This window comes from Strigops habroptila, chromosome 4 (genome assembly GCF_004027225.2).
Source record: "Strigops habroptila isolate Jane chromosome 4, bStrHab1.2.pri, whole genome shotgun sequence".
Lineage (NCBI taxonomy): Eukaryota > Metazoa > Chordata > Aves > Psittaciformes > Psittacidae > Strigops > Strigops habroptila.
Window position 1 is genome coordinate 69,621,022 of NC_046358.1, and position 23,594 is coordinate 69,644,615.

Genomic DNA, 23,594 nt, shown 5'->3' on the forward strand with positions numbered 1-23,594 from the left:
GTGCTGGATGGGGGTTATGGGGTGCGAGGATGGGTGGGGGGCGAAGGGAAGTGTGGGGGCCTACAAACGGAGTGTGGGGCAGATGGGGGGGTGAAGGAGAATGGGGGGTGATGGCTGCGTGCGGCTGGGTGCTTGGGGGGGGGTCAGTGCCCAGCCATGGCTGCAGCCACCCGTCTCCCCCCGCTTCCCGAGTCCTCCAGCCCCAGTTCCCACACTGAACCCATCAGGGATGCGGAGGCACCCCCGGACACCCCAACACTCCCCCCCCCCCCCCCCCCCCCCGAGACGCACCCCCGGCAGTGTGCAAAATATTTATTTATACTCCAAAAAGGTCGGGAAAGGGAGAACAGGGAATTTGGGGGGGGGGGGGTCGGAGCGGGGCCCCCCCCGAGACCCCATCCCGGGGCGAGCCCCTGCCACGGGGAGGGCGGTGGCAGCAAAGCGGGGGGGGGGGGGGGGTGAGGGGAGGGGGGGGCACTGCTGAAACGAGTTGTGCCGGTCTCAGCCCATTTGCCTCCTGCTGCGCCCCCCCCCACGTTATTCTCTTTTTTTCTCTTATTTATAGTTATTTTGGCATAGAAAAATAAATGGCTCCTATTTTGGCACCAGTCCTTGGTGTGAAAGTGCAGGTCCTGGGGGGCAAGCTCAGCCCCCCCCCGCCCCCGGAAAGGGGGTACAGGAGCAAGCGGGGGGTCCCCACTGCTCAGCTCCATCCCTGGGGGCACATCAGAACCCTGCTGGCACCCGGGGAGGGGCGATGCCGGGGCAGGGCCGGAGCATCGTTGGGGTGAGGGGGGGGGGCACAGCCGGTGGGAGGGCTCCATGGGGTATGTTATGGGGGGGACACAGCCCGCGGTCGGGGGGCATCGCGCTCGCTAGCACCGAGGGGGCAGGCGGGCAGGGGGGCGGCCTGTCCCCATGTCACGCGTGTGGCCCCCCCTCATCATCCTCCAGCGGGCTTTTTGGGGAGCAAAGTAAAGGGGTTGGGGGGGGGTGTGTTATGGCGGGGGGGGGATCTGTGCCCCCAGCAGGTCGTAGGCAAAGATGTTCCAGAAGACGGCGAAGAGGAGGAAGGTGCCGTAGGAGAGCAGCAGCACCCACCAGCCGCACTGCTCCCGCAGGCTCTCCTCGTAGCTGCGCAGGATCGTCAGCCCCATGCTGATGCCCACGATGGCCCCGGCCAAGTGCGCCATGAAGCTGGGCTGCGGCCCCGCGGCGGGCAGCGGCGGCGAGAACCGGAGCCACACGGCGCGGCCCACCTCGGAGCTCACTGCGGGCGGAGGTCAGCGCGCCCCGACCCACACTGCCCCCCCCACGCTGCACCCTTCGCCCCACACTGCATCTCTTGCCCCACACTGCCCGCCCCACACTGCACCCGCCGACCCACGCTTCCTGCCCCACACTTCATCCGCTGCCCCAGACTCCATCCTCTGCCCACTGTCCATCCCACCCCACACTGCACCCTCCGCCCCACACTGCCCGGCCCGCACTGCATCCCCTGCCCCACTTTGCATCCCCCCACCCCACACTGCCTGACCCACACTGCATCTCTGCCCCACACTGCATCCCCCCACCCCACACTGCCCATCCCACCCCACACTGCATCCCCCCGCCCCACATTGCCCACCCTGGCCCCCGGTACTCACTGCACACTAGTGCCAGCACCATCCGCAGCAGCTTGTAGGGGCAGCGCATCCCAGCCCAGTTCTGTGGATGGATGGATGGATGGATGCATGGATGGATGGATGGATGGGTGGATGGGTGGATGGATGGACTATGGGACAGCATGCCCCAACAGAGCTGTGTCCTGGCCCCCATGGACCCCCCCCCCCCAAGGTCCCCTCTCCTCTCAGCCACACTCATCCCCAGATGACACCCGCACAATTGTGTCACCCTGTGATGCCACCCCACAGTACCATCCACCCAACCATGCTACCCACCCTGCAGTGCCACCCAATGCCACCATGGGGTCATGGTGCCCCCCAGTATCACACCACACTGCCCACCCTGCAATGCCACCCAATGCCACTCATCCTATAGCATCCCCCACCCCAAAGTCACCCCACACCATCCCCCTCCCGCCCCCTGGTGCCCCCCACTGTCTGACCATGACGACGTTGGCAAGATGTGCTGAGCAGAGCGCGTAGACCCCCCCCCGAGCCCCCGACCAGCGGCGCCCGCATGTCCGTGATGGAGACGGTGAGGGAGCCTGTGGGCACAGCAGGGCTCAGCACGGGGCCTCCCCCCGTGCCATCAATTAATCATGTCCACATTAATTAATCACGGGTAATGCCTCCCTGGGGAACACGATGCTTGGTGGTACCCAGCAGTCAGGAGCCAAACCCTGCATCCCCACTGGGGGGCATCCCCCCAGGGCTGGCGACAGGGACCTATGGGGACAGTCCTGTCGTGTGCCCCCCCGGGCACGCACCCACCTGCCAGGACCCCGGCCAGGTAGAGGAAGCTGATGCGCAGGATGCCGTGCACCATCTCCAGGGGCACCCCGATCATCAGCTGCAGGAGCGCGTTGAACCCCAACTGCTCCAGCCTGTGCAGGCAACACGGGAGGGGACACCTCAGCCCATGGGTGTCCCCCCCAGCCCCGTTGTCATGTCCGCCCCCCAGCAGCAGGGACCTACCCCACGTGCATGAACATGTAGGTGAGGAAGCGCCAGGCGCGCGCGCGGTGCCCGGGGTGGTAGACCAAGGGGCTCTTCATGTACTCGGGGTGGTAGGTCTGCAGCACCCACTTGTTCAGCCGGGCCCCGTAGCAGAGGAACACTATGATCTGCACCAAAGCCCACAGCCACCATCAGACGCACCACTGAGACCACCCCCCTCATTGTTTCTCTGTCCTGGAGTCACCCATCCCCTCTGCCCCGGGTCTGAGCACTACCTGCTCACCCAGGACATCACAACTGGCATCACCCATCCCTTCCATGCCAGATCTGAGCCCCCCATGGGCACTGACACATCACAGCTGGGGCCACCCATCCCTTCCACCCTTGGTCTGATCCCCCCATGGCTACCAGGACATCATAACTGGGGTCATCCATCCCTTCCATGCCAGATCCAATCCCTCCATGGGCGCTGGCACATCACACCTGGGGTCACCCATCCTGCACACCCAAGGACCAGTGTACCTGGGTGAGAGTGACGGCTGCCATGAAGACGGGGGGCGGGCAGGCGCGGTGCTGGTAGAAGTACCAGCGCCGGTCCATCTCACAGGGCAGGATCTCATAGGCCACATAGCGCACGAAGCGCTTGTAGAAGCCGAGGCCGGTCTCGTCCAGCAGCACGTCGCGGGGCAGCGCGCGCTGCCCGTTGGCAATGGCGCGCTTGAAGCTGCTCGAGCGCTTGCTGCTCATCTGTGGGGACAGGCCACCCCCTGCCCATCGCCGCCCCGCGCCACAGCCCAGCCCGGACAAGCCCCCCTCATCGCCCCGGCATGCCAGGGGAGCCGCCCGGGGACCACTGGCACCCACCACCCCCCCATCCCCAGGGACACACGGAGGTGCCCGGTGCCCACCCCATCCCCGTGCCCCCCCAGCACTGACCAGGTCTACCAGCTCCTGATAGCAGACCTGCCCCTCGTCGTTGCCCTGCGCCAGGGCCACCAGCATGTCCAGCTTGGCGGGGTCCAGGGGCAGCTCATGGCTGTGCACGAGGCTGGCGAATGTCTCCACCCCGATGAAGCCGGTGTTTTCGGGGTCGAGCTGTGGGGCACGGCATGAGGCATCACCAGGATGCAGCTCCCTGATTGTCCGGGGAGACCACGCGGTGCCTCTCACCCTGGCCTCGAGCCTGGACATCTCATGTGCTGCTTCGCAACACCACCAGCCCCTGCCACTGCGCAGGAGGCTACAACCCGCACCCAGCCTGCACCCCGCATGGTGTGGGTGCCGTGTGGGTGCCGTGTGGGTGCCATGTGGGTGCCCCGGTGCTGTGCCAGCGTCCCTGTCCCCATCCCCGTCTCCCCGTGGCACAGCCAATACTCTCCCACTCAGTTATTTCTCGCCGCCAGCAGCCTGACAGCCAGGAAGCCACGAAGCTAAACACACGCGCAGCCCTGGCACCAGCCTCCTCCTCATGCTCCTGCTCCTCCTGCTCCTCCTGCACACAACACGCCAGGCACCCTGCTCCGGGGCACCCTGAGCCCTCCAGGCATCACGCACCATGGCACCCAGCACCATCGAGCACCCAGTGTGGTCCCGCTTGTGGGGTGGCACAAGGAGGATGGAGATGGGGAGAGGACACCTATGGCTGGAGGTGGCCGGGACCCTGCACCCCGCAGCATCACCCGGAAATGAGTGTTGTGTTCGGTCCTTTCGCCTGCAGGGAATGAAATGCAAGCGAGGAAACTCATCCTCATGGGATCGGCAGGACTGTACCCCCATCCCGGTGTGCACCCCATCCCTCCCACCTGGTAGGGAACAGCCAAAGCCTCTTTCCCAAGGCGGGTCCGGCTGCCCGGAACCTTGCTGAGGGGTTGCAGGGTGGGATGCAGGGTGCAGGGTGGGATGCAGGGTGCAAGGTGGAACGCAGGGTGCAGGCTGTGGGGTGCAGGATGCGGGGTACAAGCAGCGCTTACATCCTCAGAGCAGCCCGAGGCATTGGGGTGCAGGAGCCCCCCAGTGCCACCTGTCCCCCATGTCATGCCACCCCACAGGCGCCACGTGCATATGCCACACCGGGACCTGGCACATGCCATCCCCATGCGCTGGCACACACTGAGCTCGATGGTCCCGCGAGCCCCAGCAGCAGCCAGGAAGCCCCTCTTTGCTTTTGGGGTGCATCTCCCCCCATTGCCCCCCTGCAGCCCCCCAGACCCCTCCAGACCCTCGGCCCTTCCTGGCTCTCCCAATCCCCACTCTCTCCTGGGAAGATGCTGCCCATCCCCGGGCAGCTCGGAGGCACCTGAAGCCCTCACGCTGAAGTTGGGGTGACGCGGGGGATGCACCCCAGTTCCTGGGCTGGGGAACAAGGCCAAGGTCACAGAGCCAGTCGGGGGCGAGGGGGGACCGTTAATATTCCTGATCCCCAATGAATTCCCTCCCCATCTCCAGGGCAGAGCCGCCGGCTCGGCGCAGGGCGGGCGGGCAGGGAGGGACGAGGTGGCCGAGCACAAGGAGGGACGCTCGGGGCACCGGCTGCCAACGCCGGGGGAGCTGATACCCCATCCCAGCGGAGCCCAGCGCGGCGTCAACGCTCCCCGTCCTGATCCTGCAATCAGGTCACGGGGCTGGATGCGGCCCCCCCAGCCCCACCGAGGCGGGGCCCAGCCCCACGGCAGCCACGAGCCCGATCCTGCGCCCAGCGCCGAGGCTCGGCACGCGGCGGGGTTGGGTTGAGGGGACCCAGCGCCCCTCGTCCTTGAGGGAGAACCGGGCGGGACCCAGCCCGGGGCAAGCGCCGGGGCGAGGGGGAGGCCACAAGTGAGCTGAGTTGCGCGGGCTCAGCGGCGTAATAGGGGGAGGGGAGTCCGGTCCCCCGGGGCAGGGCCGGGGGCACCGGGGGATGCTCAGCGGGCGCGGAAGCCGCCCTGGGCCGGCAGCGCTGCCCGGTGCCTGCCGGAGCCTTGGTCAGCGCTGCCCGGTGCGGGCGAGCATCCTCCCACCGGGAGCGGAGCCCGGTGCGCCCCCCCGTGAGCGGCTGCCGGAGCCCCCCCGCGCTCACCTGCTCCTGGATGAGCTGCAGCAGGGAGCTCCTGTCCATGCACCCGGCGGGCGTTGGGCTCCGCCGCTCCCCCGCGCCCGGGGCCGGCGAACCGGGCAGGGGAGCGGCGCGGGCGGCGGGGGGGCCGGGGGGGGCGGCTCTCCCCGCCAGCCCCGCGTTGCGGCGGGCCCGGGAGCGGGCGGCAGCGGCGGCGCCGGGAGCCGCCGGTGGCAGCGGGGCGGCGGCGGCGGCGGCGGGGGCGGGAGCGGAACCGAGCGGAGCCGCCCCCACCGCAGCGCGCGGCGCAGCGCCCCCCCCCCAGCGGCCCCCCCGCCGCCGGGAACCGGGACCCGCCCAGCGGCCCCCCCGGCAAGGGGAGGGAGGGAGGGACGGACGGCACCCGGCACTCGTAGCTAGTGCCTGCATCCCGGTAGGGTACCCATATCCCAGTCCTGGCACCTACACCCCAGTACAGCACCTGCATCCCAGTTATGGTATCCACATCTCAGTACAGCACTCGCATCCCAGCACGGGACCTGCATCCCAGTACGATACCTGCATCTGAGTATGGGTACCTGCATCCCAGGACAGTATTCACACCCCAGTGTAGTACCCACATTCCAGTATGGTTATCACATCCCAGTACAGGTACCTACATCCCAGTACAGTACCCACATCCTGGTACAATACCTGCATCCCAGAATGGGTACCCACATCCCAGTATAGTACCTGTATCTTGGTACATGTTTCTGCATCCCCCTACAGCACCTGCATCCTGCTACAAGAATATGTATTGTGCTATGGTACCTGGCACCTGCACCTCAGTATAGCACCAGCATCCCAGTATGGGTACCAGCATCCCAGTATAGGTACCACCCCTGGGCCACAGCTCAGCCCCACTGTAAGTGGGGAGCTCGGTACCTCACAGCCCTGGCTGCCATGGGGCTGCCCTGCACAGGCAGGGCAGGCAGCACAGGCAGGGCAGGCAGGAATGCCAGGCAACGGGTCAATTCCCAGGCTCCTTCCTCAGGGACCATGCACACAGCCCCGGCACACCAGCACTATTAATACCCACCGCAGGCTCGCTGCTCCCGTGGGGCCCGGCCTGGTTTGGGCTCACTGGGGAGCATCGCCTTCTCTGTCCTACACGGCGGTGCCACTCCCTATCGCTGCCCTGGCACCCCTGGCTGCTCTGGTTTATGTAGTGGGAAAGCACTCCTCTCCCACTCTGGGGACACACACACACCCCCTTTTCTCCCACAGGGCCAGGCTTCAGCGCCTGCCCTAAATCCCTGAAACTGCCCCCCACCAGGGGGCAAACCCTCAGGGTCTCCTCGCTCCCGCCCCGGTTCCATCCTGCTCCCCAGGACACGCAGGACACGCTGTGCAAGGGGAAGGTGTGTAAAAATTTATTCTGGGGTAAACAACAAACCTAAAAGTGTGGCTTTGCCAGACACAGATTGGTGCTGGGAGCAGGGTCAGAGCACGGGACACAGGCCTGGCCAACAGCCACACACGGACAAGGGACATGGAAACACCAGGGCTGTGTCCTGGCAGTGCCATGAACCCTGGGCCAGCAACAAGAGCCTGATGGCAGAGCAGCTCCAGCCCAGGCAGGGACTCCCTGTCCAGCCGGCGCTGGCAATGGGCAGCACTGGGATGAGCACACCCGCCTCACTGGCTCCAGGCCCCGATAAGGAGTTGAAATAGACACAACACACAGAGAAGCAGCTCCAGCAGTGACCTTGGTGCTGCCCCAGCAGCTGCTGGCAACAAAACCTGCCCTGAGCGTGCTCAGACAGCCCAGGAGCCAGGGTCACACAGGCAGGAGCCAGCCCAGGCTCCCTGCAGGAGGCTGGAAGCCCAGGGATGCTGTGAGGAGAGCAGAGGCACTGGCACAGGCTGGCCTCGCTCTCTGAGACATGGAGATGGGGACGCTCTGGGACCCTGGCCCCAGATCTGCGCTGAGCTGAAGTGACAGCATTAACACTGGTGAGGACGGGGGAGAAAACAGCTTCCAGTTGTACCAGGAGATGCAACACCCAGAGCCCTGTGCTTGGGGACAGCCACAGTGGGGCCACAGGCCCATGCTGGGGACAGCAGGATGAGTCCTGTGATGTGCCAGGCCCTCATGGAGGGCAGAGGGGCCAGGAGCCTGGCACGCTCCAGGGCTTAGAGTGGTTTTGTGCTGGAACAAGAGACAGAGGAGCCTGGGACATGTCCTGGGGCTCACCCCCTCCCCTTGCAGCAGGGGCTGCAGCCACAGCATCCCAACCCCAAAACACAGGGGGTCTGCCTTTCCCAGGGCTGGCTGAGGGACACAGGGACAGGGGACAGGTGACCCAGGAGGCTGAAGCCACGAGCCCGATCAATGGCTCTGCTGCTGCTGGAGAGGCTCCGGCAGTGCTGCCCCCCAGAACGAGGGCACCAGCACAGCCGCTGGGGAAGGGATGTGCCCAGCCCCACAGACACTGAAACACTCACGTTTGAGCTTAAAAACGTTAAAAAATATTAACAGAATAAAAGATGAGGCTGATCCCCCCGGTGCTGGTTAGGCAGAGCCCCCGCCTGAGCTGCTGGCCCCAGCACCACGGCTGGGCAGGGCCATGAGGATGGCAGGGTCAGGGTGGCTGGTGCTGGGAGCTCTGGTTTCACTGGTCCTGCAATCCAGTCTGGGGGAAAAGGAGCATTTCCTACCAGGGACCAGCTTGAGGAAGGGCCCCTCAGGGGCGGTGCTGGGGACAGGGAGGCTGGTGTCACAGCAGGGGGGCTCTCATTTGTTCTTGCCCAGCACCCGGTACAGTGTGAACCCCACCAGTGCTGTCACCGCGGCCCCCAGCGCCACCCGCAGCCAGAAGGATGCGGCTCCCAGCTCCACGGCGTTCAAGTGGCTGCAAGGAAAGAGAAGAGAGGGCAGTGAGGAGGCGCACAGCAACACTGTCCCGACAGCAAGCTCCCCGACAGCCCGGAGCGCTCCCACCCCACGCAGGGAGGTTGGGGTGTCCCTGGGGGGGCAGAGAGTGACCACAGAGCAGCTCCAGGCTGGGGGACAGAGGCAGACAGCACCAAGGGCCTCCCCTGCCCTGCACATAGAGAACCCAGCATCATCATCAAGCCTCTGGTGGGAGAGATGCGGCTCTATCCTCCCTGGAAATAGCACAGCAACCCCTAATAACTGGTACGAGGTAGGAGCTGCCTTTCTAGGTCAAGCTGCTTTCCCAACTCCAAGTGCACACAGACCCAGGAGCAGACGCAGGCAGAGAACAACCAAAGGGCAGCGAGGGAAAAGGCTCCATCATGCTCAATGTACAGATTCCCCTCCTAAACACATGCTGTCCAGCATCAACATGCTCCTCTCCGAGGAGGAAAGACATATTCATTATTCATTCCCCACTAAATCAGGGGGGAAGAGCCAATCCCTGGCCCTCCATTACACTGTTATTTATTTATACCACATACCCTAAGATATATTAAGAATATTTAAATTTTAATACTGCAGAGGGGGGGGAAAAATAAAAAAAGTGTCAGCTCTAAAAATAAAGTTGTTTATTGAAAAGCAGCTGGAGGGAAAACCACTCACTGGTAATCCCAGCCTGGCTCCCAAAGCACCCACTCGCTCTCCCTGGGAGGGCTCTACCCACGGTGTTGAGCTGACCCTCAGCCCCCTCCTCTACTCCTCAAGCAGGGTAATGCCACACACAGACTCCTCCTCCTCCTTCCCAAATGTCCCTGGCTGTGTCGTGTCCTGCCCTGTTATCCGGTCCCTTTCAGGTGGTGTTCCTTCCCAAAGGGAGGCTGTGTGAACAGAGGTCTCACTTTGCTGACCTCTTTTTTCAGTCTGATCCACCTCATCAGGAGAAAATAGCTGCCACCCCCCCTCTGTGGGCCTTGGCAAAGCAGGCTGGCTGCTCCCCTTCTGCAGCTTCATCTCAGGCTTCAGAAAGAAAGCCTCCTGTGGCAGGATCTATCTAATAAATCTGCCAGAGACACACACAAGGCAGAAGAGAGCTGCCACCCACTCCAAGCAGGGGATAAAGTGCCCTTTTGGTTTTGATTACTTGTATGAGCAGATGAAACCAGGAGCTTAGAGAGAAACCAAACCCGAGGCGACGTGGCAGCGGCAAGGTTTGGACACAGCCCCCCCCCCTCCCCGAGCTCTGCTCCCCACCAAGAGCCCCCTCCATGGGAAGGATACTAACGGGAAGGTGGCGGCGGTGGCCAGCTTGGTGTACACAGCGGTGCTGGGTGGCCCCTGGCCGTGGCAGGAGAAGAGGAAGGGTGGTTGGAGGCAGTGCTTGTAGCAGAACTCGGCGGGAGAGAGGCCGGCCTGGTGACTCGCTTCTGGCAGGTCTGTCTTGGAGGCTACAAAGATGCAGGGGATCTGGCTGTCCATATAGTGTTGCTGCAGAGACAGCGAGAAGTCCCAACGAGGGGTAAGCCACCAAGCCTGGGAGATGTGGGGCTGCCACGCAGAGGCTGAAGGCCCCCAGGGCCCCTGCGCCTACCTTATAAATACTGGCACAGTAGCTGAAGGACCTGGGCTCGCTCAGGTCGTAGATGAAGCAGGCGACATCGCAGGCTGTGTCCGACGGCTTCAGGAATGTCGTGTCACTGCCCACCTCATACAGCTGGAGCAGGAGGGAAAAGGCCATGTGGCACAGCACCGTGTCACCAGGATGGGCTGCTTCCAACACCAGCACCAGGCGCTGTGCCAGGCCTGCCGCCAGCACCAGGCATAGCAGCCCTTCCCTCCTCTCCCTGACTTACTATAAGGTACTTCTCCTGGCCGCTGACCTGCACCGTGTTGATGGCATAGAGGAATGGCTCTCCTGGGTTCTCCCTCTGGACCTGCCATGAAAGCACCATCTCAGAGGGCTCAAGAGCTTGAGGGAGGGAGAACATTTCACACTGCTCCCGATCCCCGTGGTGTAACAGGCAGTGGAAGGCCAAGCCAGTGCCCGGCATGAGGCACGGGGCTGTTTGTAACACGCAGGGCAAGTCAGCATCACCTCACTTGGACCTGGGAGGTGTGGCTGCCTGGGAAAGACACAGCCCCTCCAGCCCCTCGGGACATGCAGAGGGGATGGGCCCACTGCCAAAATTAAGGATTCAAGAGCCACAGCAACCAGCATGGAGTGAGGTTTGAAGCCCTTTGCTGGGACCTGGCCATGGGCAGATAGCTCAAGGGCCTCAGGGCTCTGCACTGGGCCTCCCCTCTCAAGAGGAGAGCAGCACTCACCGCTAGGCTCCTGCCGAGGAAGGCCTGCAGGAAGGCAGACTTGCCTGCACCCCTGGCTCCCAGCACCTTGCACAGGAAGACGTTTCTTTGGGTCTGGCCTTTCTCCAGGTCAATCCTCTTCTCCCGGGTCACTGGCAGGAGAGAGGTTGGGTGAGCGAGAGGAGGGGCCTGAGCTGTGACAGGAGGGGAGGGCATGGCCGTACCCGTGAGAGCCTGTGTCTGGGAGTCCTGCTCCGAGAGGATGGGGTAGCCCAGGTAGCCCAAGCACTCCAGGCAGTGCCGCACGTCCAGGTAAGCCACAAGCCTGCAGAGACAGAGCACACCAGGAAGCCGAGAGGATCAGCAAGGGCTAAGAGATGTGAGTATAGGCAGGGAGAGGGACTGAGCTTACGTCCACTGGCAGAGGAATCCATGCAGGGAAAGCAGGCCTTTATCAGTGGTGCATACCGTGTTGTAGAGCTCGGGACCCCAGGGCACGCAGGGGAAGACGCTGAAGAAGTTCTGCAGCTCTGTGGGTGAGAGGGCTCCATCCTGGTCCTGCCGAGACAAAGAGGAGTCAGCAGCTGAGGACACGGCCCATGCCGCACCAGCAGCTCTCTGCAGCCACACCAAGCACTGAGAGGGTCCAGAGAGCATACCCGGCACACAAGCCACCTTGCTCGCTGCTGTGTAATGACAGGGATGCTCCCAGTGGCAGAAATCAATCCCGCAGCCCTGAGCTGCTGTTCCTGGCTTCCAGGGCCAGCCACCCCACATCAGCCTGCACTGGTCCAGCCTGGTCTTGAACGCTGCAGGGTAGCTAACCCAAGGTTTGTGTGTGGCCTGCAGCACTGGGCACACTGGGATGTGCATCAGCTCAGTGCTGCAATTCCCGGTGGCCAGAGGGCTGCTGTATGCCAGTGCACATCAATATCTGAGTAACTAGTGTGTGCAGGTGCATGCAGATCCAACACATCCCCTTCTCCCTCTCTCCAAAGAACCAGAGCATGGCACAGATCAGTTGCTTTCTCTTCCTCTCCAGCCTGGCACCCCCTCAATAGGGCTGGCAGCTGTGTGGATGCTCGTTCTTGGTCCGTGGCTGCAGGCCAGCAGCTCTGCCTGCCTCCCTGCATGCTGCAGCCAGGCACAAGGGCTACATCAGTTTGTTGCTAACTTGGACCGAGCCCCTGAAGGGCCAAATTTTACTGGCTGTCCTTTGGTCAAGGGTCATGACCACAACCCCTTGACATGCCATCAGACTTGCTGTGACCACTTCCTGCTACCAAAGCCTGGGCAAGCAGCTTTGAAGGGAGTGCTGTGGCAGAGGGAAGCCCCTCACTGGGGCTACATCTTCTCCCTGGAGCAGCGGAGGGCAGCTACGTGCAGGCCCAGCAGAGCACCCCCACCACACACTGCCCACCTTGTCGTGCTTCTCGAACATCCGCTGCAGGAACTGGTAGCCCAAGTGGTTGAGCTCTGTGGAGCAGCCCGGGGGCAGCCGGAACCTGGTGGAGGAGACCCAAGCAACCCCCCGTGAGCTCTGAACCAAGGGCAAAGTGTGAGCAGGTCTGCAGCCAAGCCAGAGCTCCCCACTCCCTCCCCGCTCAAGGCCAGTAGCTGTCTCCAGGCCTGGCCATTCCTTGCCACAGTCCCCTTTGATTTGGGGAGAAGCCCTCGAGGGTGCCCAGTGGCCTCTCCTCAGCACATCCCAAGCAGCCAGGGAGATGATGCAGCCTCATGCCCAAGGCTTCAGCAGGGCACAGCACTGCCCCCGGGGTGCTTTCCACCAGCATGCACCCTGTCGCCTCCCTGCACAGCCTGCTCTCTGGGGAGAGCATGAAGCAGCTCACAAGCCAAACCCCTTCATTACTGCTGGATCACCACCTCCAGAGTGGCAGGGAGCAGAGAAGAGGCAGCAGCTGCAGAACCATCCGGGAGGGCCATGCTGACAGCTCTCTGCTCCCGACAGAGCTGTTCTGCCTCAGCTCAAGCAGAGATGGAGCAGCCTTCAAAAACCCCTTGCTGATGTGAAGGGAAGTCAGGGACAGGCCTTCATTCCCCAGCTCCCTGCCTGCCTACATGAGAGCCAGCAGTACAGCCAGCAGCTCCAAGGCCCATTATATTCATTGCCAACCCCATGTGTCAGCTCCTGCCCACAGGGGAAGACGGAGGAGCATGAACCTGACCGTGAGCTGCGGGTGTGGATTCAGCCACAGCTGAGGAACGCAGCAGAGCCCCGGGTGTGGGAAGGAGCCAGCAAAGGAGCTGGGGAGCCCAAGCTGTGCACCACAGGGGTGTCACACCCTGGCCACCCCACCCCAGGCAGGATACGCACTGCGGGTACAGGTAGTCATCTGTCAGCTCCAGCTCATCGTCGTACCCAAAGCGGCGGAGGATGGTCCACGTAGTCTCATGCCGGCCCCTCTGGATGAAGAGCGTGTTGAGGAAGAGGAACCCTGCAGGAGAGATCAGGTGGCTCAGACACAGCAGGGGCTCAGCCTCAGGGACCCACTCCTTGGGACTATGCTTTCCCTGGGAAAACAGGCTGCTGGACAGAGAGCTCTAGTAGCCAAAGCAGGCTCCGGCTTGCTTTGACAAGACGGACTAACTAGGCTTGGAATGAGAGCAGGGAGACTCAGACCAAGGTCAGGGCCCCTCACAATGTGCTGAAGGAGATGGGTTCCCCCATGCCTTGCTGGGACGGTGCACGGAGCCCCTGTGCTGTTACCATTCAAGGTGAGGCCGTTGTCCTGCACCCCATCTGTGGTGTTCTTCCACACAACCATCTTCACGTCCTCCAGGGCCTGGGGAGCCAGTGGGTTTCCAAAACAGGATTTCTGCCTCCCAAGAGAAACAAGGTCATTGTCAGCAAAGCACATAGACAGCCCAAGCCTCTGTCTCGCCAGCATCCCTCTCCCCTGGCAAGGGGATGGGTGTTTCTAGGAGAGAAAATCCACCCAGCTCAGGGATTCCTGCCTTGGACCTTCACCAAACCCCTGCTCTTCAGCATGCCAATAACACATGACTCTTAACAGCTCCAGAGCCTCTTGCTCTTCCCACTGCAGAGCAAACACAGTCCAAGCTTAGTGAAGGTGGAAGACCTGTGGATCCCCACATGCTCCAAGATGCACCCTAGGGTGCTTCAGCTACAGCTGCCCAACAGCAAAAGTACTGGATGCAAACAGGACGGCTGTGTCAGGAGAGGGGCAGCCTTTCTGCCTGGTGTTGGATGGAAAGCAGACGCCAGAGCTTTCCATGAGGGACTGGGGATCATCTCAGCTCTGCAGCCAGCCCTACCTGGAAGTAGTTGAGTTCATCATCACTAAGGATCTGGTTGTTATCCTGGTCCGAAAGGTTGAAAATCCGGGTCAGTGCTCGTGCGCACGCAGGTTTCAGCTGCAAGGGACCAACCATGGTGACAAAACCAGGGCAACACCTTCAGCCTGGCCCTGCCTCCTGAAACCCCACGTGCAGAGGGGTTCCCTCCCTGTGCTGGCTGGGATCACAGTCCAGCTATGCCAGTATCACAGCTCCAGGGGCAAGTCTTCTGCTGGACCCTTCCCACCATGGCTAACACATGGTCTGGAGCATGAAGGCTTCTACCCCAACATGCCCCTGGCCCCTCTCTGGCCCAGACATGCTCAGCTGGCTGTGCTGAGCACAGGAGATGGGTGCTTTCCCCTCGCTTTAGCTGCGTTGACCCAAACTCTCCAGGAGCGAAAGCACAGCCCCAGAGCAGGGCACTGTGATGGGAAGGAGATCCTCCAAGGGGCTTTGAGCAGAGCTTCCTACCTGCTTCTCCTCTGGGTCGTAGAGGGGGGCCGTGGGGTGCAGCACAGCTTTCTGGGCGTAGTAGAAGAGCTCAGAGATGTTCTTGAGGTTCTTGGCAGAGCACTAGGGATTCAAAGAGACAGCTCTGTGAGTGGGGACAGGCGATGGGCTGGTGACAAGAGGCAGAGGGAGGAGGGCACAAGCTCCCTGAACCAGACAGATTGTGCATCAAAGCACAGACCAATGTCTGCTCACAAGAGGGAAACCTCCTGCTTGTGTTCTGGCTTTGCTGTGCCTATTCCACAGCCCCAGAGCCAACAGGGGCTGCGTGTAGCTCCAACATCAGTTACAGCAAGAGCCAGAGTGGGCAGACACTGACAGCCACTCCCTGCAAGGAAGACGAAGGACAGAATGCCTAAAGCACAGGCCCTCAAGACCCAGAGAGGGAATTCTGCAGAGCAGTGTTAGCAGGGCAGATCATAGGATCCCAGACTGGTTTGGGTTGAACGGACCTTAAAGCTCATCCAGTTCCAACCCTCTGCCACAGGCAGGGACACCTTCCACTAGAGCAGGTTGCTCCAAGCCCCTGTGTCCAACCTGGCCTTGAACACTGCCAGGGATGGGGCAGCCACAGCTTCTCTGGGCACCCTGTGCCAGCGCCTCAGCACCCTCACAGGGAAGAACTTCTGCCTAAGAGCTCATCTCAGTCTTCCCTCTGTCAGGTTAAAGCCATTCCCCCTTAGCCTGTCCCTACAGGCCCTTGTCCAAAGCCCCTCTCCAGCTTTCTTGTAGCCCCTTCAGGCACTGGGAGCTGCTCTAAGGTCTCCCCTTAAGGAGCCTTCTCTTCTCCAGGCTGAACCAGCCCAGCTCTCTCAGCCTGGCTCCAGAGCAGAGCTGCTCCAGCCCTCGCAGCATCTCCGTGGCCTCCTCTGGACTCGCTCGAACAGCTCCACGTCCCTCTTGCGTTGGGGGCCCCAACATGATCTCCACAAGCACAAAGGCTCCCTGACTCACACCAGACAAGCGCTCCTACCCCTCAGGGAGGCTCTGGAGTTCCCTCACCTCCACGCAGGTCTCAATCTCTGAGAACTGGTTCATGATAGGCAGGATGACATCCATGGAGCTCCCCATCTGCAGGTCAGACTTGTTTCCCACTAAAATAATAGGGATCCTGGGGAAGAGATGGAATGTCAGAGAGCATGAGTGAGGCCAGCACCGCCCCAGCCATACGTGCTCGCGGGAAGCAGGCTGGGAGGCCCCCACCCTCCTCTGCAAGGTCCAGAGCAGCTGGGAGCACCCATCTGGAGAACCGGCTGCCTGATCCCGCTTACGCTTTCACCCAGCAACAATATGCTCAGGAGCCTTTAATCCAGCACAGCAGCCTTCTGCCCAAGCAATCCACACACAGGCTGAGGCTTCTGTGCCTCCCCTTGCAGGCTCCTCTCCCTGCCTGGCTGAGAAGAGATCAAGGAGGGGAAGGAACCCTCTCCTGGGGCCCTCAGCTAGATCTATGAACGAGAAAAGCCCCTGTGTTTTTCAGCTACAAGTGGTCACGCCACAAGCCACAGTGCTGGTTTGATCTCAGTAACATCAGGAGGAGGTGGGGGTGGCGGGCACCCCAGAGCCTCTGCAACCCCTCAAATCTGCACACACAGACTACAGCAGACACGTTACCTGGAGCCCTTTTCAACTCCCCCGTTCACCATGGGGATCCACTTTGTGCGAATCTGGAAGGTGAGCACAGGGAAAAGCCTGTCAGCACAGCCCCAGCACAGCCCTGCAGCCATCTGCTCCCTGCATTCCCCTGCACCAGCACGCACAGCAGCCCCAGGGATGCTGGATGCCAGCAGAAGGATCCAACAAGCCTTGTCCCACAGCACATGAGGACAACAGCCAACGTGGGAGCACGCTTAGGCTGTACTCAGCCTGCCTCTGCTTGCAGGGGTCTCAAACCCCAAACCCCCTGCGCAGGGCTGGGGGGCATCAACACCCACCCACAGCAAAAACCCAGGGCAGGGTGGGAGGACCCAGCACCAGCCACCCCTTCCCCTCTGGTAGTGCTGCTCGGGGCTCTGCTGGGACACCCCTTACCTTCTCAATCGTGGCCTCCTTGGTGACATCGTACACCACGCAGACCACATTGGCCTACAAGAGAAGTGGCAGAGGGTGGAGAGTGAGGGTCACTGCAGCAGTGAGGCTGCCCGAGCCCACGGCACAGCCCTGGCACTGAAACCCAGCACGTGCACACAGCAACACTCACCCACCAACACCATGAGCTCTACAAGGGGCTGCTCGGAGCACAGACCAGCTCCTCTGCTCCAGGAGCCCCTGAGCACACCTGCCTCCAGGCCCGAGCCCTGGTTCCCTGCTCCCCTCCCTGGTGGCTGTGCTGTGCCAGGGTCGCTGCCCTCCTCCCCTCCTGACCCCATGCAGGCAGCGCTGACCCCAGCGCTGTCTTTGAAGCAGACAGGAGGGATCACCGACCCTTTCAGGGGAGAGTTCAGGGCTAATCCTGAGGACATGCAAGGGTTTAGGCAGGATTTCCCAGAGCCGTTTTAAGCCTCTGTACACTCTTGCTGTCTGGGTGGAGAAAACAAGATCCCTGTGCTCACCTCCATGGCCATTAAGTCATCGAGGTGGAAATGTTAAACAGCTCTGTGCACGTGAGACACGCAGGGGAGAGGCAGTTTTATCATCCATAATCAAGAGGTCCTCCCCTCCACAGAGCCAGGGTTAATCCCAGGGCAGGGAAGAACAGCTGGGCACACCCCAGCCAGCCAAGGGGATTATTGCTCCATGGCTGCTCCCAAGGACATGGGAGCCCTCGTTCCTCCCTGCCCAGCGCTCCCCAAGGCTTCAGCTCCCAAACCAACTCCTCTGCGCCACTGCTTCATCAGGCAGCCACAGGGACCTAATGGAGGAAGCTGGGGGGCTGCCCAAGCTCAGCAACTGCTTCTCCCCTCTTCTGAGTCCATGGGGAACATCCCGAGGCTGAGAGCATGTTCTCTGCTCAGCAGCCTCCTCCACCTCCTGGTGGGCTGCCCCCTGCTGCTCTCCTTCTGGAGGCTCCCCAGAGGGCTGGGACAAGCCACACACAACAGATTACAGACAGGGAAGGATTAAACAAACCCAGAGCATTAATCTGCGTGTCTCTGGGTGGCTAAGAGGGAGAGTGAGCAGTCCCGCAACACCCCTGTCCAGCCCTGCTCACCTTAGAGATCTCCTCCTGCAGCTCCTCCTCCGTCTGCTCTGACTCTGAAAGGGGAAGAGCCCATCATCAACTAGACCCCTTCCCGCTCCCCTCAGCCAGGCAGGGAAGCAGAGAAGGGAGGGAACACAGGCTGTACCTGAGTAGTCCACTATGTGCGTGGGCACCTTCTCTGGGGTGACATCAGCTGGGATCGTGATCTCCTCCGCACGAGGTGGCACCTGCAAAGTCAACAGCCTCGCTCCAGCCAAACACAGCCGAGAGCACGAGTGACAAGGGACTTCAGCACCCAGCGTAGCTGCTCCCCAGCTCCCTCGCTGCTGGGGTGGGATGAGCCCCACATCAAGGATGGCTCCTCTCCTGGCTCCCTGGGCCAGAGCTGTGATGCCAGCTCGCTGCAGGCTGCTGGGAAGCCGCCTTTCCAACAAGCCACTGCTGCTGCCCACGCTGCTGCTCCAGAGATAAGCCCTCAGCACTCCCCCAGCTCTCCAGCCTGACCTCCTGGCAGCTGGGAGAAGCTCAAAGCTGATTATCCAGGCTCTGCTGTGAGAGCACAGCAAGGTGCTCAGGGCCGGTCCTCCCCTGATCCCCCAGAGCTGATGTTTTCCCAGGAGGAATGTTGCAGAGGGCACCATCTGCTCGTGGGCAGTGGGAGAAGCCACCTGACAGCACAGGGCAAACATGCCTGGCCAGACCACTCCCGTCTTCCTACCCTACCATGATGGGACACTGAGCTGCCCATGCGGAGGCTCCATGGGGCCAGCTGGATGCTGCTCCTCGCAGGCAGCCCAGCTCAAAGCACCAAGGCTGTCTCCAGATGGGCACAGAAGGGCAGGGAACGTGCTTCAGCCCCTTCCAAAGGCTTTGTGCTGGTGCCACCACAGAAAGGCCAGAGCTGAGGAGCAAATGGCTCTGCTCTGTGTGGCAAGGCTGGCCCCCACGGTCCGCTGTGCCACACAGACCCCGGCAGCACGGCCCGGCGGGTCCCTACAGCCCTCCCCAGGGCAGGGACCGCAGCACAAGCCGGGGACAGCACCGTTCGGGCGGGAGCCCCCGCTCACCCGCCGCAGCGCCACGGCTGCCGCCCGGGACACAGCGCCCCGCCGCTCACCTCTTCCGGGAACTCCTCTCCCACCAGGGCCATGATCAGGGATGTCTTCCCCACCTGGGCTAGGAGAGAAAGGCAGGACGCTGGCACCGGCCCGGAGCAGCCGCCACCGCAGCCCGCGGGGCCCTCTCCCGGCGGGAGGCCCCGGGGCAGCGACCGGTGCAGCCCGGCCCGCCTGGAGGGAGGGAGCGCCCCGCGCCGCGAAGCCGCCAGAGGCGGGGCGGGCGGGTCCCGGGGGCAGGCGCTCCCCGCGCAGAGGGGCAGCCGGGCCCGGCCTCACCGTCCCCCAGCAGCAGGATCCTCACGTCCCGCTTCATGGCAGCGCCGCCGCCGCTGCCGGGGCCGCTCCCTCCCCGCCACGACCTCCCGCTTCCGGCCGCACCAGCGAGCGGCGGCGCAGAGCGGCGCAGGGCGGGGAGCGGCGCCCCCAGGCGGCCGGGCGGGGCACGGCGCACAGCACCCGGCAGGTCTCGGTGTTTTATTCACAAAAGCAAACAGCGGAACGTCGGACGGAGCCGCCGAACGCACCCCGCGCCCCGCCCGCCCGCCCGGACCCGGCCGGGGGAACGCTGCGGCCGGGGCCTAGTTGGGGCCTAAGCCGGCGCCTGTCCCAGGGGCTGGAGCCGGGGCGGGGGAGCCGGGTCCCGGCCCGCGGGACGCCGTGGCCCTGCCTGCTCCCGGAGGAGCGCCGCGGGCTCCGGCTCAGCCGCCCGGGAGCTCCCAGAGCAGGACGGCGCTGTGCGAGGCCGTGAGGAGGCGTCGGCCTGAAGGGGCGAAGCTGCAGCGGTGGATGGCGTCGTCGTGGCCGGCGTAGTCCTGGGCCTCGCCGGGGCAGCGCAGCAGCCGCAGCAGCCGGGCTGTGGGGAGAGGAGAGGTCAGCCAGGGGAGGGGGCTCCGGGACTAGCACCGTTCCCTTCACCCCGGTGCTAAGCTGATGGGCAACAAGCTGAGAGACAGGGACAGGTTCCTGCTCAAGCAAGTGGGCAACTACTAATGGCTGGTAGTGGGGAGAGAGCGTGATGGCACAGCTCCCTCCGGTGTGTCACACTGTCCCAGGGCAGCCATGGCTATGGCAGCACACACTGGTGCAGCTCTGCGACCTCACAGCCCCCTAAAGCAGCTGGTGCCCTACAGCTCTGGGGCAGGGGTGGAGCTCACCCCGCTCTCATGTCCATCCCAGTGTGGGATGGACATGTGCTGCCTCCCCAGGCAGGTAAAAACAGCTACAGGAGCAAGGTGCCCTTGAGAGGAGAAGGCTGCGGGTTGTCCCAGCGCTGCGGGAACGTCCCTTCTGCCTCCTGGGCTGTAGCTCACACAGCCACAGAGATACAGACAGCTCCTAACCCCAACTCATCATTCAAGTGACAAACCCTGCTCACTGACAAACAGGACTGAGCTCATGCATCTCTTTTCTGACCTATGAGTCTCCACAGCTTTCTCCTTGCCCAATGCATACCCTGCCTAGGACCATAGCTCCCAGCTCTGAGGATAAGGGCTGCTGTGTGTGCATATCCCCCTTGTTTAAAGGAAAGAGGACACTTGGTTTCCCCCCACTCACAGGAAGAAGGGGACATCCCTCTCCACCAAAAGGTAGCCTGGGGACAAGGCAGCCTGGGCAGCAGAGTCCACAGCACCCTCTGGTACTCACCCCCGAAGCCGAGAGCCATGAAGCGCGCTCCAGGAGACAGGCTGAGCGACGTGGCAAAGTATGGCAAGGGGATCTTCATGACTACCTGTATGCCAGCAAGGGAAATGGCACCTCACAAAGGAGAAGGCAGGAGACCAGAGCTGCTGCAGTGATGGTTGTAAGGAGGGCAAAGGGCTCCTCTCAAAGGGCAGACTGACAGATGCACAGCACCTCGCAGAGCTCAGAACCCTGCCAAAGGCATTGACTTTCCAAAGGAGACTTGACTCAAAGATTTAGAGTGTTGGTGCTCCTGAAAGCAAATGCTTTCCCCTCCAGCGGGATGGAAAGGCAGCAGCAGGGCTGGCAGCCTGCCCAGACCAGGGCCCCTAGAGGTTCTGAGATCAAAAGCTGGTGCCCTGAGCAGCCACTCGCCTGGGCCCACCTCACACCTTCAGCCGTGGCTTTACACACAGGGCAGCGCTGCCTCTCCCCACCACTGCACTTCATTCCACGTGGCCACAGCCCCGCAGCAGCAGAGGAGCACCTGAGCTGCCCTGGCAGGCACAAGTACCTGTTTCTTGTGCAGACTGTAAAACAAGGCTTCCTTCTGCATCCCAAAGCCGACATAGACCAGGGTGCCATGTTCCCACGGGCAGAATGCGGCCAGGCTGGGCGGAAGTGTGTCGAGACCCTGGTGAGGGAAACCAAAGGGAACAAAACTGAGGCCAGCTTCTCCAGCCTGACCTAACACAACGGGGGTCAAAAGGAGAGCATGAGGACACCAGTCCTGGGGCTGTGGGAGGCTGAGCAGTATGAAATTAGTATCCTGGAGGCTGTTTCCTCCCTCTCGCATTGCCATCTCAGACATGCTCATGGCAAAGCAAGGAGCAACTACACACTGCCACAAAAACCTAAAGCGAATTGTTTACTCTTGTAGGAGTGGACACGGGAGGGTTGAATTTCCATCGAGATATTATTGGTACATGGGCTTGAAGGTGGGATTGGGTTATGGATCAGTTTAACACAAGAAAATATGGCCCAGAAGACAGATCTTTAGTAGTGAATGCAAGATCAACCCTTCCCCTGTTCACTGTGGGGAGACCTGTAGTGAGTTTCTTTCATGGAGAGGAAAACCAGTGTTTGGGAACAAGGGACCATCTCCACATCTGATACACACCCTCCTCCCTTTCTAGCAAGTGTTCTGCTGCCCAAATCTCACACCTGGGTTGGAGCCAAAGGGTTCTGCAAAGCATCACAGACGCACAAGGCTGACTACTTGGTCTATGAGCCGGTCCCTGGGCTCCTGGCTCTGAATATTCATGCTCTTTGGGAGTGTCAAAGTTGGCAGCACGCTCATAATGAGGTGTCTCTCCTGAGTGCTGTGCTCACGGCTGCCTGTGCTCTGTTCTGCACAGCACAGGGGTGTTAGCTCTTTGCAGATGCAGTTTTTGACTCCTCTCGCTTACAAAGTCAGTGCTTCCCAGAAGCCAGGCAGTGCTTCAATTCCCACTGCCCTTCGACAGACAAGACGGTGTATTGACAAGATACTCTTCGAGTAGCAGAACTAACGAAGGTGACAAAGATGATAAGGAAGAAGTTCTTCCCTGTGAGGGTGCTGAGGCGCTGACACAGGGTGCCCAGAGAAGCTGTGGCTGCCCCATCCCTGGCAGTGTTCAAGGCCAGGTTGGACACAGGGGCTTGGAGCAACCTGCTCTAGTGGAAGGTGTCCCTGCCCGTGGCAGAGGGTTGGAACTGGGTGAGCTTTAAGGTCCCTTCAACCCAAACCAGTCTATCATTCTATGACTAATGCAGTTCACCTTCTCTCTTTGGCCCCATCCTGCCCAGAGCCTTGAGGCATCCCTTCTCCAGCTCGCTGGTGCTGAGACCTGTGCCACAAGCAGGCAGAGGCTGGCAGTGCCACACTCACCTTGGGGCTGGCAGGAGCAGGGAAGCTGAGCCAATCGAGGAGCTCACACTTGTCCTTCGGCCAGTCGGAGGCCCAGATGCTGACCCGCCGGTCCGAGCTGGTGGCCAGCCAGAGCTCGCCTCCTTCCACCCCAAAGTCCTGGTACTGCGGAAGATGAACACAGTGCTGTGAGTTTAAGCTTTAAGCTTAGTCCAGAACCTGCCACCAGAGTGAGCGTGGGGCAGGAGCTGGTGGGAACACAGGCCTTATGCCTCAGGGGTTCAATGCCTCAATTCACTTCCATTTGGGCAGTGCTTAAAGTCACTTAGAGTCAAACAGGAGAATGAGGCTGTGGTGTAGGAACCAGCAGCATGCTCCTGCCTGAAAGCCCCAGCAGAAGAGGCTGCTGGAGGAGGGCGAGTGCCTGGCCTGAACAACATGGATCTCTTCCCTGGGACACCCTCTGGACCTGCTCATGTCATAGGGGAATCCTTGCTGATACTGTGTGTCCCCTAACAACATCCTTTACCTAAAACTGAGGAGGATCTCCCAAGTCTAGAATTCCCATCCACTTGCAGTGTGGATGATTTTAACGCCTAAGAACTTAGGCAAAATTATTATTTCCACTGCATAAAGGAAAAAGACTCCCCATGAAGAGGAGGACAAAGGAGATGCTAAAACCATCACACTGCTGCACAGCCAAGTCTTCCCAGCTCCACAGAAGAACAGTACAGAGGCAGAAAAACCAAACAGAAGCTACTGGAGGGGATGGTGGCCCGAAGAGGAAAAGCAAGGGACAAAGAAGCAAACTCACTGACTGATGTGGGTGTGCAGTGACTCACAGGGACTCGCTGCTGCACAGGGCCAGGGCAGTGTGAGGTCTCACCTGCTTTGTGGTGCACTGCAGAACAGTGATGGGGGAGCCTTTGTGGTCAGCAAGGACGCGAATGGTCATTCCAGTGCGAGGGCTGCTGACGGCCACGAGCCCGTCCTTGCCCCCCGATAAGATCATTTCTCCTGTGGGCAGAGATAAAAAGAACATGACACTCCTTGTAGGAGAAGAAGCAGCTCATAGGAGAAAGGTCCGAGATCATGGATACC

At 61.6% G+C, this 23,594-nt stretch overlaps 2 protein-coding genes across 7 annotated transcripts in view; both read right to left on the reverse strand.

The window, feature by feature from the left end:
• Positions 1-301: 301 nt before the first annotated feature.
• RHBDL1 (rhomboid like 1) lies at positions 302-5,928 on the reverse strand. Its single transcript, XM_030482127.1, is given in 9 exon segments — positions 302-1,270; positions 1,647-1,707; positions 2,108-2,155; positions 2,157-2,209; positions 2,436-2,548; positions 2,640-2,788; positions 3,144-3,368; positions 3,558-3,716; positions 5,677-5,928. Coding segments are annotated over 9 exon segments (1,119 nt in total). The 5' UTR covers positions 5,716-5,928; the 3' UTR covers positions 302-998.
• Positions 5,929-7,040: 1,112 nt separating this feature from the next.
• Positions 7,041-23,594, reverse strand: part of LOC115606334 (mitochondrial Rho GTPase 2) — a 46,763-nt gene continuing 30,209 nt past the window's right edge. For 3 of the 6 annotated variants that reach the window (XM_030482088.1, XM_030482089.1, XM_030482087.1), the window contains 5 exons: positions 23,380-23,510; positions 22,515-22,658; positions 21,159-21,278; positions 20,609-20,693; positions 19,420-19,817 (listed from right to left, as the gene is read on the reverse strand). In XM_030482088.1, the coding sequence (XP_030337948.1) occupies positions 19,663-19,817; positions 20,609-20,693; positions 21,159-21,278; positions 22,515-22,658; positions 23,380-23,510 (635 nt within the window). In that variant the 3' untranslated portion in view covers positions 19,420-19,662. Of the gene's footprint in view, positions 8,547-9,854; positions 10,058-10,160; positions 10,284-10,422; positions 10,504-10,894; positions 11,026-11,097; positions 11,199-11,285; positions 11,432-12,293; positions 12,379-13,208; positions 13,330-13,601; positions 13,711-14,170; positions 14,270-14,665; positions 14,768-15,706; positions 15,816-16,318; positions 16,372-16,735; positions 16,790-17,855; positions 17,900-17,991; positions 18,074-18,963; positions 19,023-19,240; positions 19,338-19,419; positions 19,818-20,608; positions 20,694-21,158; positions 21,279-22,514; positions 22,659-23,379; positions 23,511-23,594 lie in introns of those variants that run through there. The other 3 variants (XM_030482093.1, XM_030482091.1, XM_030482092.1) reach the window with 3 other exon arrangements.